This window comes from Anser cygnoides, chromosome 20 (genome assembly GCF_040182565.1).
Source record: "Anser cygnoides isolate HZ-2024a breed goose chromosome 20, Taihu_goose_T2T_genome, whole genome shotgun sequence".
Classification (NCBI taxonomy): domain Eukaryota; kingdom Metazoa; phylum Chordata; class Aves; order Anseriformes; family Anatidae; genus Anser; species Anser cygnoides.
In genome coordinates this window covers 9,250,273-9,263,481 of record NC_089892.1, presented here as the reverse complement: position 1 = coordinate 9,263,481, position 13,209 = coordinate 9,250,273, and the positions used below count along the sequence as shown (strand labels likewise).

General features: G+C 41.7%; 1 protein-coding gene across 9 annotated transcripts in view; it reads right to left on the bottom strand.

Annotated features, from left to right (window-relative positions):
- Nucleotides 1–13,209, bottom strand: part of TNC (tenascin C) — a 73,747-nt gene that overhangs the window by 19,042 nt on the left and 41,496 nt on the right. For 2 of the 9 annotated variants that reach the window (XM_066980493.1, XM_066980495.1), the window contains exons 12-14: nt 12,005–12,424; nt 9,071–9,343; nt 6,764–7,036 (exon numbers count right to left, since the gene is read on the bottom strand). The exons of 1 other annotated variant lie outside the window; for it this stretch is intronic. In XM_066980493.1, the coding sequence (XP_066836594.1) occupies nt 6,764–7,036; nt 9,071–9,343; nt 12,005–12,424 (966 nt within the window). Of the gene's footprint in view, nt 1–453; nt 727–2,757; nt 3,034–5,384; nt 5,658–6,763; nt 7,037–9,070; nt 9,344–12,004; nt 12,425–13,209 lie in introns of all 9 variants that reach the window. 6 more of the 9 variants (XM_048054536.2, XM_013182857.3, XM_066980490.1 and 3 more) reach the window with 5 other exon arrangements.

The following is a 13,209-nucleotide window of genomic DNA, read 5'->3' as shown; positions in this document are numbered from 1 at the left end:
GTGTGGAACCCACAGACAGAATGAAAGAAATGAGGCCATAGGCAGGAAAACCAGTATGACGTTCCTCCTGAAGATCCTGACGGTTGGCAAGTTTGGGAATGCTGATGTGCCCAGCAGCTGTTAACAAGACGAGCTCCCACATGCAGCTAGTTGTCTTGAAAGACTCCAGTTAGAAGTACCTGCATGAACATAGCAGAAATTTTCACCCCTCAACCCACGTCATGCGTCTCTACAGGATCCCTCACAAAGACAAAAAGGAAACGTCAAGTTAAAAGGAATGGAATTTCATTGGTGACCCTATCAATCACAAGGAGTTATGTGTAGCCACGATGCAAAAAAAGGATGCAAAAGCCAAGGTTTGTTTTGCAAATGGACTGCATAAAACATCTTCCATGTGAGAAGAAAAGCAAGAAAGATAGGGTGGAAAAGAACAATTTGTTCACATTAAAATACCTGTAATGGCCACAGTGCTTAGGGGCTTTGTTTGGTGCCCCTTGGCAAAACCATAAAGCATAACCTCATAGCCAATGCCAGTAATAAGGCCTTTAAGCTTCAGTTGCCGCTGGGCTCCCGTAAGGAGGAACTCCTGTGGGTCCAGCAGCTTGCCAGAATCCACCACGACTACAAGAAAGTTGTCAAAGGCATTCTCCGATGCCATCCACGACACTGTGAACCCGTAAGGGTTAATATCAGAGACAGTTAGGTTTTCCAGTGGGGGCATGGCCTCTAAAAGAAGGGAAGGTGCAAAAAACACACACACAAAAAAAAAAAGAAGCAAAAAAACATTGCAAATTAGAACGTGTCACAGATTCCAACAGACATAAATCACATTTTTTTTTCCCCCAAATATGGATTTAATTGAAGTGTATAGCCCAGACCACAGGACTAGGATTTTCAATGGAGCCGCCAAAAGTTAGATGCTCAATTCTTCGTTTTCCTCAAGGGTGTCTTAACACCTCATCTCACAAGCTCCTTTGAAATTCCTTCAAAGCTCAATGTGCAAGCACATTTCTTTTGTTACACATGCACTAGAAAGCAGTTATAACAAAAACTGTTTGAGAAATTCTACACATAAAGCTTTCATTTCCTTTCACTTGTCTCCACCACGGGTGCTTTAGGGACAACTTTCAACCTTGACATTCACAGTTCCTATATTTTGCATTCTTTCCTCTCTAATTCACACGAATATCTCCAGCTTTTCTTTTTTTTAAACGGTGGAGGGGTCAGCGGTGCCAGAAGGATTGCCAGAAGCAGGGCATGAATCAGCCAGGGTCATAGCCCTTGCAAGTACTAAATACTTGCAAGATGGCTTTTTGTGGGGGATAGGAGAGAAGCAAGAGTTTGCACTGGCAGAGGGCAGGGGCTCAATGACTGCAGAACAGAGCAATAGCCTGACCAAAGAGCTTCACAGGCAGCTGCTAGTGTGCCATGTTGACAACTTAAAGAAATTCCAGTGAGGGGGCTTTTTTTTTTCACATCAGCATGACACTTGTCAATGTTTAGAGCACGTAGACCAACTTCTCAAAACTTTCCCACCATGTCTCTGAAAAAAAGGCCAAATTTTCACAAGATTGTTTCTCAGAGTTTTTTGCTCGCTCAAAATCTGACAAGTCAAATAGGAAGATCAACTGGCTCTGTTAAGCCCTGGCCTTCATCCAGGGTCCCGGGTATTGCTAAAATTTCTCTAAACTATTTGACAAACCTTGTTTTGTTGGCCCAGGAGCTAACTCATCAGATCTTCCATCACTCAAATTCCACTCACTTCAGAAAGTACCAGTTCCCAAAGATCCACATTTCAGTTTGGTAAACAAATAATGAGTCCCAAATGCTGAAATTATTTTCCTGGGATAGGTATTGAGTGACACCAACGTGCTAAACCCAGAAGGTTTATGAGAACTGTTGGCACATCCTACTGCTCTGTAGAGTGCCACGTGTTTACCTAACTGTGGAAACTTCCTCTGAAAATACCAATGTCTACGGTTTCTTTTCAAGAAGGAAGCATTTGTGCTCTGGTGGAGCAAAAGAGCAAGAATTTTGAAAGCAAACGCTTGCTTCTAACTACATGTCATCAGGTGGCAGATCAATGTTGGTGTAAAACGCAACCATTTTCCCTCAGGGAAATGATCATGGTCATTGCCTTTCACAGAAAGTGCTGGCCCAGATGCTGAGGGATGCTGCTACTGTGACTAGTTCTCCCACTGAGCATTAATGAAGTGAGGGGGAAAAAGAAAAGGCCTCAATTTCTGCTTAATCCTATTTAGGCTTCCATATGTCTATGTGACAATCTCTAGCAGTGCATACTGGCCACATAGTACATAGAATGTGAACTCCGTGGTATTTATTTGATGATTTAGGCATGTGATGTTCAATTAATCCCAGTTAAAATCTGGCCAAATTATTCAGACGTAACAGATATGTAGCGGGAACACCACAAAACAGAAGGTATTTTAATATCCAGTCCTCTCCCTCAGATGGAGCTACTGACAAATTTCTCCCTTAAACTTCAGGATTTGAAGAAGATTATTACACATAGGAGAAAGACTCCAGAGGGCTCTTGACTCACTTTAAACTATTACTCCTCCTGGACAATTTTTTAAGGCCAACATGCCCGCTGTGACCCATTCCTGTACGAAGCTTGCAAATGAAAGCATTGTTGCTGGGCAAGATATTCAGTGCTGCAGAGTCTGTTCTTTTATCCATGCTGGAATATATATTTTTATAAACTGATAAATATACCCCAAGCCTTTAAGCAGGTACCTGTCATGACAAAAGCAGTGAGGGGCTCTGTGTGAACACCTGCATCGGTAGTGCCCTTAATGTTAATGTCATAGCCAGTGTAATCTAGCAGGCCTGAGATGTGAGCGCTGCGAGCACCTCCTGACACCGTAAGCTCCTGGGGCTCGTGTGCTGCATAGGAATCTCTAATGTGTATAACAAACTTGGCAAAAGGCCCATCTCTTGTGGTCCACGAGAGGTTGAAGCTGTCGGGGGTAACATTTGTGAGTGTGAGCGTGCCCAGCTGTGGCTCAGCCTCTGAGGGAGAAAGGAACACAGGTGAAGAGAGAGCATTACTTAATAGGGTGAGGGAATTAGCCACAGGGGGGTTATCGATTCTTAAAGCCAAAGCGGAAGCTTTTAGCCTTCTTTTGCAGTGGTTAAAGAGGAGCACCATAACAGCTATTTTGTAAGGTTTTGGAAAGAAGCCAATGAAATTAGTGCTGACTTTTTTTTTTTTTTTTTTCCATTCAGTTTTCTTAAATACGCTCAATTTTCCTATTGAAATGTGGGCCTGATTTGTACCAACAGCATACAGCCCCATGGTAAAACCATGGGAACTGCAGTAACTCAGCACTAGAAATATAAGGGAAATACCCGGACCCACAGCAATTCCAGAATAGATGAAACAGGATTCAGGCAGGAGTTAGGTGAGTCCAAACCAGACATCCTTGAAATCCCATTTCAGCTTCTTCTTAGTGTTCCTGTTGCCTGGCAATGTAGGTACAGAACCCTGAAGCTTATCAGGGTTTTAGTCCTGGTAGTGATCATTTCAGCACTAATCTCAGGCCAAAACCTCCCTGGATTCCACAGCTAAGGTGTTCCTCATCCCCTGATTAGGCATAATCAGGGAATATCTAATGGACTGGACAAAACAAACAAGCAAACAAAAAACACAAAACCAAGGAAACACTGCTGTAGCTCTCCTTCTTTCTGACCATTCAATGGTAAGGGCTTTTCTTGAGAAAGCAAAGACTTTCCTTTTCTGCCAAAGGAAATTTAAAATCACGTCTCTCCCCTGCTAGGGGAGAAACTTGGCCTTCAGGCTATAGAAGGGAGAGAGCTCCCCACCATTCCTGTTTTAAGCTGTTCCATTTAGCATAAAATCATCAAGGATTCATGAGAGCACAGAAAGACCACAAACGTGAGCCTGCAGTCAGGTGGTCAAAGAATCCTGTGTCTGCTCTCAGGGCTGAATTTCTATTTTTTTTCTCTTGCCAATTGAGTATAAACCAAGAACACCTTGGGAAATGCAGCCTGTGAGATACAGGAGAATAACTGTGTAAGTGATAAATGTCGAGAGAAAAGCAAGAAGGACGTGTCACACTGACCAAGAGAACAGTGTAAGAACAGATTCCTTTTTTAAACTAAAACATGAACTGCTGCAAGATGTTCCAACTTTTACCCGCCGTCCCCAGTGGCAAGACTTTTAGATAACACTCCACCTCCTTCTCTGGAAAAATCTTGGAAGAGGTGATTCCAAGTGGCCCCGATTAAGGACACATGCTGCTGTCATGCTGCCAGCCAGTGGCCATCAACGCCCTCATGGCCGACAGTGATGAATTCACCATGTAAGCACAATACTTCTGAAGACAGGGGAGGAGATGAGAAAATATCCACAATGCAAACAGGCTTGGGAGGAGAACCCAGTGAAACCGAGCATGGAGCCATCAGCCCTGCATGCAGCTCAGAGCTGACAAACCAATCCTTTCCAGTCCGATTCTGAAATGACCACATTCCTTCACATGCCATTTGCATCCAGTCAGGCAGGCTCACATCACGACAACCAAACTCCAAAGAATACTACATGCAAAACAAGTGGAAATTTTCTTTTCTGGTGAGTCTTAGAGAGCTCCTGCCATCCTGGAATCACCATCACCAAAGGAAAAGCTCTGACATCCAGTGAAACCAGACAGGTTTTAAAGACTCAAAGATAGCAAGGCAAGTGACAGAGTGGTGGGCTGATCATCAAGAAAGGGTGTGCTTCTTGTTTGAGCCCAGCTGTGCTGGGAACATGTAAAAATGCCCAGCAGAGGAGGAACACCAGAACCAGCACAAGGTGACCAGACCACTCCATGCAATCTTGGCTGGTCATTTAGCATGCTGTATAAAACTCACGTAAGAGATGCAAATGTCTTGGAAGACATTTGGTTTTAAGAAGAAAGAACCAAAACAACATGCAGGTGCCTCTCTGGTCTGACAAAGATATGAAGGCCTCCCACCCACAACAAAGCAAGTGAGGATGGGACAAATGGAAACATTATTCAGATCAAGTGCAAAGATATTCTGTGAAAAACATCAGCCATCTGGAGCATGTCATTTATATATACACAGTACTTGCAGATAAGTGTATATATAATGAAACCAATCATGGTTTACTACTGGCTCCCTTAATGCTGGGGGCACTTTTTCAGCCTTTTCCATTGTCTCAGATATCTCTTTTCCCAAGTGCTCACAAGCTCATTTTACTTTGGCCTCCCCTCACGGTGATCTTCCTATAATTTACCAAAGGAACGATGATGAGTTGGAGCCACGTTTTAGAGCAGTTCGGTGGACAGAAAAAGAAAGAAGAGAAAAGAGCAAACCTAGAAGGTGAAACAATGAAATACCTGTGGTTGCCAGTGCTGTCAAGGTCTGACCACCTTGCCCATCAATTACTCCATGGAGTTGTATAGTGTAATTAGTGGCAGCTTTGAGGCTGGTGACTACATAGTGCCGTGAGGCCCCTGGCACTGTTTGCACCAGGGAGTCCAAAGGGAAGTCAGAGTTTCTGACTTCTAGAATAAAATGGTCAAAGGCATTGTCCTGCGCCTCCCACGTGAGCAACATGGTGTCTGAGGTAGCATTTGATACAGTGAGTTTGCTAAGGAGAGGTTCCTCTACTATGGGAAGAAAAACAAATGGAAATGCGTTGCAATTATTAAAACCCAAAGCAGCAAAATAAAATAAAAGTTTGAATTCACCCACAGGTCACAAAGACCAACTAGCCTTATATTTCTTGATGTTTTCCACACCACAGTCCCTGTGGTCACCCTGCCCACACTACCTATGACTCAGTGAGGATATTTACAATCTGCTGATGCTAGAAAATACAGTTCTATGTTATCTTGATCACTGATGTTTGATATTAAGCTCAACATCACCGACTACATTAATCTATTGCTATGACAAATTGCTGTGACTTTTCCTAAGATCATGTCAGCAGAAAAAAAAATTTAGTAATATTAAATTACCAAAACATGAGCTATTATCTGCCTGCTATGAGAATACGCCTTCTGCTTCTGTAACCTAGTCCTCTCCTTCCACTTTCACACTGTAATTGGCTACAGCACATTCGACGCTTCCCTTTCTTTGAGAGTATTTTCTGGAAAAACTGTCAACTATAAAACCTCAGGATGTACAATGTGCCAACAGCTAAATGCCTATCTATTTAATTTACCAGCATCAAGTAAATGCTCTCTTTCAATCTCTCATCCAACATAATCTGAATTAATAAATGTATCAGCCTTGTAGGAGTCTGCTGATACAGACTGAAATGTGCCTGAAACCCATTTAGAGAATCAGGATAAAAACTGTAACTAGAAATTGGTTTATCTGAGAGAAGGAGTGTGTCTTCTATTCTGCCTGACAAACGCATACTGCAAAAATAACATAATGAATTATCTCCCACTTGCTTCCTGGGAAATTTGTTTTGATTCTCATTAACATCAGAAGTTGTCCCTACCCTAATGTTTGAACAAGAGCAAACATATTATGTGAATGAAATCACACCATACTGTGATTGATTGCCTTTGCTGGATGGGATAATGGAATAACATCCACAGTTCAAAATGTCTGCGGCAGGTCTTCCTTAGAAGGTGTCAAACAGTGAGGTAGAGAATTTGGCAGTGGGTAGATTGGTAGGGTAGCTGGGGGCAAGGAAATGGGCACAACCTGCAACAAAGAGTTAGAAGAAAGCAGAATTAGCATTGAGGTAGGTTTTATGTACCTGTTGTAGCTGCAGAGCTTATTGCCTGTGTGCGGAAACCATTAGAGATCCCATAGAGGTAGACTATAAAATCAGTGCTGGGGGAAAGCCCCGAGATATGAGCTGTTCTTGAATTGCCTGAGATGTTGAACTCCATGGGCTCCAGCAACCTGTTAGAATCAATAATTTCAATAGTAAAGACGTCGAAGTCCCCATTGGTGGTTGTCCAAGAAAGGTTGAAGCTTTCAGGAGTAATGTCGGAAACGGTTAGCTCACCAACTTCTGGGTGCACCCCTGAGGAGGAAAACAACACTGGTCAGAAGGGGACAGCCCCGTGCCTTCTCCTGCTAGAAATGCTGTGCTTCGCTCTGCACATGCTGACAGCACTCCATGCTGCCCTTGGAGAAAAGGGTTTAAATAGAAGCTTGCTACAGGCAAACAGGTTTTAGGGGAAGAAATCAAATGAAAGAATCTCAAAATGCTAAAAAAGAAAAAAAAAAAAAAAAAGAAAAAAGGAAGGTTTAAAGCTATGGCTATTTCCCTTTGCAGCCATGTGTCTTTGAGGTCTGAGCATGAAAGCAGTTGCAAAAGAACATTTCCAAAAGCCCCAGGGCATTTGGACAAGTCAGCTTCCAGTTTTAGGAGAAGCTAAAACTAGAGCCATTACTGTATCCAGAGGAAAAGATTGTGTTTTGTTTTAGTTCTTCTACTTTCCCTTTCAGCTTATGCCTATGAAAGCTGGCATGTAATTTGGGAGCTGGAGCCAAAATGCAAAGCAGTGATAGCTGCCTTGGGGTTTCTTCCTCTCCGTAGGCATCCCTGACATGCTACAGGAAGGCTCATAAAATTCTGACAATTGCAAGTCCCCAGAAAGGAAAATTTTGAAAAGCCGGATGCTGAGTATGACCCAGAAAGGGAAGGGAAAACCTCAGCAGGGCATCTTCTGGTGTTTTCATTAAGTTAATAAAAGGAGAGAACATTGCATATTTAGGCAGGACACCCATGATGTCTGTTTTCTTGTTTGTGCTTCTACAGCTTCCCTTGTCTAGCCACATTTGTCTATTTTCAATGGGCAATCTGCTACCAGCTCATACTCAAGGCTCTCAAAGCAAAGGACTTCCAGACTGCAGCAGGACACAGCCCAAGGCAAGTGCCTTGTGCCACACACATTTCTACTTAAGCCAAGCTGCTTAAAGCACTATTGAAACAAGCAAGCTTTACTGTGTATAATGTTTTTGTTTTGTTTAGTTCTTACATGTACTTTTATCTCCTTCTGTGCTGAGTAATATGTGCTTGGGAAAAGTAAATATGAGCAGCAAACTTTAGGCTGTCCCACAATTTTGGGAGGTTGGGAGGTTGCAAAGGTCTGTAAGGAAGCCCAAAGGCAGCAGATATTGTCTACAAGAAATAGTTCCATCACTGGTGTCCCCCTCTATTGCCAATTAATTCATACCGTGTTTGTTATAATGATCGTAACAGTTGGACGAGTCAGTGAGCCATACAGGGCAGACATATGTTTATATTTGCTTCTCACAGTAGAAACTTGTGATGAGCAATCCTTCATCCAAAATGCAGTGTTTCACAGGATCAGCCAGAAAATTATTTCTGTAGCTCTTGAATAGTTTCATGCAAGCTTTTGATAATGCAGGGCTTACCCTCCTTCTTTCAGGTCAGTTTTATCCAGAGTACTTTGGTTGAATTTGGTCTTGCATTGTAATTTTTTCAGAACGGTCCGATTGTTTAACAACCTTATGTGGCTCAATATATGATACCATGCTTGGAAGAAACTCACTTGTGTTCTTTTCTATATGAGAACATATAGAAGGTGTCTGTCGTTGGGTCGGACACACACACTATACACTTGAGATTGGATCTATTAGGAAGCTGGCACAGCATTTCGGAAATAGCTTCTGAAGGGTAAAACACAAACATGCTCTTGGGCTTTGATTATCTGGGCTACAAAGTGCGGATTTTATAATTTTTACAAGGCAACCTGGGCTTTCCTGAGCATGTACAACAGCCAGTTGGGTTTTGCAGTTAGTGTCAACCAGCAGAGAAGCAAATAAAGGGAACAAAACAAGCCATTCTGAGGGGGGTAAAAAGAGCATTCCTGAAAGCGAATGGCTCCATGGGGGCGCTGAGACTCATATTGGAAAGTCTGATCATGAGACATTTCCATGCCAGAGATGTTCAGCCAAGCCTTAATGAGTTCAGCGTGCCCCATGCAAAGCAGACCGAGTGAGCAAGCTTTGTCGAGCAGTTGCAATTGCTCTGGCTCATGTCCCTGTCTGCAAAGGAAGGGAGCCATGAGACTGGATGAAAAGATACCTGTCGCAGTTTCAACAGAAAGGGGTTTGGTTCTGTAGCCGTTAATCACACCGTAAAGTGTGATGTTATAAGGTGTGTTGGCCTTGAGGCCTGTAACATTCATAAAGCGCAGTCTGCCTGGGACCGTGATATTCCGGGTTTCTTCTGGGTTGTCAGCCTCCTGCACCTGAATGACAAAGTTCTCATAGGCCCCGTCAGCTGCTGTCCAGGTGAGCTGGAAACCATCCCAGCCAGTCTCTGATACTGATAATTTTCCAAGCTCAGGTTCTTCCTCTGAATAAGGACAGAGAGTCAGTCAGTTACTCAGATTACAGACTGGTGGTGGTGAGGTATTACTTAATGACTTTCAGAGTTAATGAACTTCATTTGTAAGCATGTGACACAGAGATGCACCCCCACACACATTGACATTCTCAGCTGCCCCGGATAACTCATAAAGTCTCTTCAGACACTTGGCAAGACAGAACAGAAAGAAAAGAACCATAATAATAAATAATATTCACATTAATGCTAAAAGACTGCTTACAGAAAGTGGTTTAAAGACTGTCTTACAGCTGCGAGTGTTTTGCCAATATTAATTACAACTCCCTATGAGACAAGTAAGTATTACTATAACCACTTTACTGCAGCTATTAACAACTTAGTGTTTGTCATTATATAACTGTGAATACTGCAGTAACGCCTGTTGTAAGGCTAGGAGGATGCTGAGCATCTACTACTTGGGATTCTGATGTTTATGCTTTTAATTGAAGGATGATATTTATTCTTCCAAACTATTTCTAATCAAAAACAATAAAGAAGGGAACATTTCCTCTATGTCTACATGTCTTCAGTTTAATACAGTTATCTTCATTACATTACATTATTCTGCCCCGAAAACATTTCTGGAGGCCGAGTAGCTTGGATTTTCAGAGTTACTGATATTAATCTAAAATTGAAATCTGCATTCACAGAAATCAACATTCTCATATGCTGCCACAAGGGTGGCCTAGGAAGTTGGGAACCATCAGATGCATGAACCATCATCTGAAAGTTTAGGTTGTTTTCTCAGCAGGAATAGAAAGTCCTCCAGTACTGAGAAGCTACAACTGATTCCTTAAAGTTAGCAGTCACATGGGAAAATGATACAGTAATACCTTATTTTTTCTACATGGAAAATCCTGCTACATGATCTATCATTGGCCTGTGGGCTGGGATAAGTTTCTAGCACTTTTCTCACTTCCTTGCATTGTTAGCACATCAGCATTACAATAAGAACAGAGTCTAGCTAAATAATCCCAATCTGCATGCCTGAGCATTTATAAGAGAGATGACGCATACAGGGAAATGGATCTGATTTTTTCAGTTCTAAACTTCAACTTCAGACATTATGTAAATTTTGAGTCAGTAAGGCCCTGAAATAAATGAGAATTAGGCTTAGCAACATTATTCATATAAATTTTCTTTCTGTAAAAAACAGAAAATCTTTTGTGTGACTGCTGCATAGCCTTATATGGGTAGGTGAGGCTGCATTTTCGGAGGTTGAGCACTCATGGATAACAGTCAATTACCATCAGTGAGATTCATTAATGTATAGCAAATACTACTACCCAGGAACATCAAGCTTTTCCTATCCTGTTAGAAAGGAAAAGATTGTTTATGAAATAACACCATATTCAACAAAAAATGCATGAATCCTAGAGCTGTTTAGTTTCACCAGTAACAGCAATGAAATACTCAGAGGCAAAATATAAATCATGTCAAGATAGCACTATCTAGCTGAAAAAGAAAGCAGAACAGAAAAGGAACGGTTGAATCAGAAATAACGATCTTTTGGTGGCAACAGAAATAAATAAAACAAACACACTGCTTAAAATGAAAATGAAACTAAACCAAAAGTTAAAGCAAGGCAAAATATTTCATGTAAAAGCATGATTATAATAAGTAATGCAGTAACCATCACAGCTCAGAAGCAACTCAAATTTCTCTGAAGAGTACTCAGTCTCATTCACCTCCAGGATGCAGAGTCCCTTTTTCTCCCGTTTATTTCTCATGCATGCCTGAAACAGAAGCGCACTCGACCCCATCATGCTCTCTAGGGACCGAGAGATTCTCATATAAAATCATGCACCAGGTTGGACAGCTGGAGATCTCTGAAAGCCTCATCCACAAAGCATTCAACATATGTGACAAAACAATGATAACATCATGGCAAATAATATCAAGGGATGATGTTTCTTAACTTTAAAAAAAAAAGAGAGAACAAACCATTGAGAGATAAGACTGCTCTAACCATGTACTAGGTGCACAATGATCTTTGTGTTTCTATGTGAATATCTTATCGCACATCACAAATTTAATTCTTGGCTGATGGTCTGCTATAGTCATTAGTCTCTGGCTATGCTCTTCAGGAATTAACTTTGACATTGTTACTTGCATCATTATTGAACTGAGCTCTGTGGCTACAAGCCTGTTTCCTCATGAAATACATTTAAGAGGGATAAGAGGTAGAAGTTTTCAGAAAGGTATACTCCCAATGTGTTACAATCTTTTTTTTCCTCTAACATCACCACTTCCATGCCAATGCTGCGAACTGCAACCTCCTTGTGATTTTTCTTGTGTGCTTTGGACCACAATCCCTGTAATATCTTGCTATTTTCACGTCCTTTGTAAATAGCAGATGCATCAATGCTTCTCTTTGCATGCAATTTGAAAAGAGAGAATTGATGCTACAACACTTTAAAAGCTGTACGGGGCATTGTCCATGCTACATAACTCAAGGTTCTCATTCCATAGCAATAAGAGTTTTATCCCGTGCAAAAAGAAGTAAAAAAAAATAAGAAAGGAATCACTCACAAAGCCTAGCATTTCTGCAGTGGAACAGCAGTACGAAAATGAAGTTCTGTATTTCAAAGCAGAAAAGGAACACGTGGCTAATGAATCCATAGAAAATACCTGTAACAGCTAGAGCTTCCAGGGACCAAGAGAGCTGACCTTGAGTGCTTCCTCGGAGGTTAATCTGGTATTGTGTGCCAGCTGTGAGATTGGTAATTTCTGTTTCTCGTTGGTTTCCCAGCAAAAAGATTTCCTGCATTCTGTTTGAACTGGACAGGTCTTTCAGAGTGATAAGGAACTGATCAAATACCTCATCCTGTGCTGCCCAAGACAGGGTGAAACTACTGGAAGTCCTGTGCGTTATATTTAGGTCACGAAGAGCATCAGTGACTTCTGAGATGGGAAGGTCAGTGGGCACCACAGGCAGAGCATGAGAACCAGGACTCAGGTTTGTTAAATAACTTAGCTCTGTAGGTGCAGGACTGGTAGGATTAAATGATGTTTCACTGTTTGATTCTCCAGGTGTTGTGACTAGATGTGCTAAACAAAGGTAAATTACAAGTTAAAATTTCCTGAAAATAACCCCCCAAATATACCAAATGACAGCTAACACCTGCTACAAAACAGTTTCTGTGTTTTCATTAAAGAGCTCTAAAAACCGAGGAAAAAAGGTAGGTACTTCTATTTTGGAGACTGAATCCAAGCCGCAAGCAAAGGTAGCATCACCAAGCACAACCTGGTTCTCACACAGAACCACACTAACCAGCAGATCCAGAGCAAAAACCCTTAACCACAGAGATCAGCTGACATGCTTTCAGTGGAGAAATGGATAGGTACATTCTCACTTGATGTGAATCAGGACAATTCAGCTCCAAAGAACTTCACTGATTTACATCGGTGAGGATTTGAACCCTCAGTCTCCCAAAGATGCCTTTTATCTTTACTACAGCACGTTGTTGCTACTGATACAAACCAGATGTGGAATGCATGCCGAACATCACAACAATATCCAAATCCAAACCAACAAATGAGACACAGAGAAACATGCTAAATCTCTTCCTACCCAAATAAAAACATGCTTGGAGGAGTTATCCACTCTGATACATGCAGAAATTTAAGAAAGGGGAAGGGACCCTTAACTAAAAACCAAGACAGAATGAACTTGTGGGATCTTTCTTTAAAGAGATCCAGAGGGATGGAAGGGAAAAAGACTTGGCCTTCAACATGCTGAAGATCTGTGAAAGCATCTTGTAGCACACTCAGGTTCTGAAAATCTGAGAGCTGTGGAAATCGCAACAAATGGTTTTGTTGCTGCAAGGCAACAG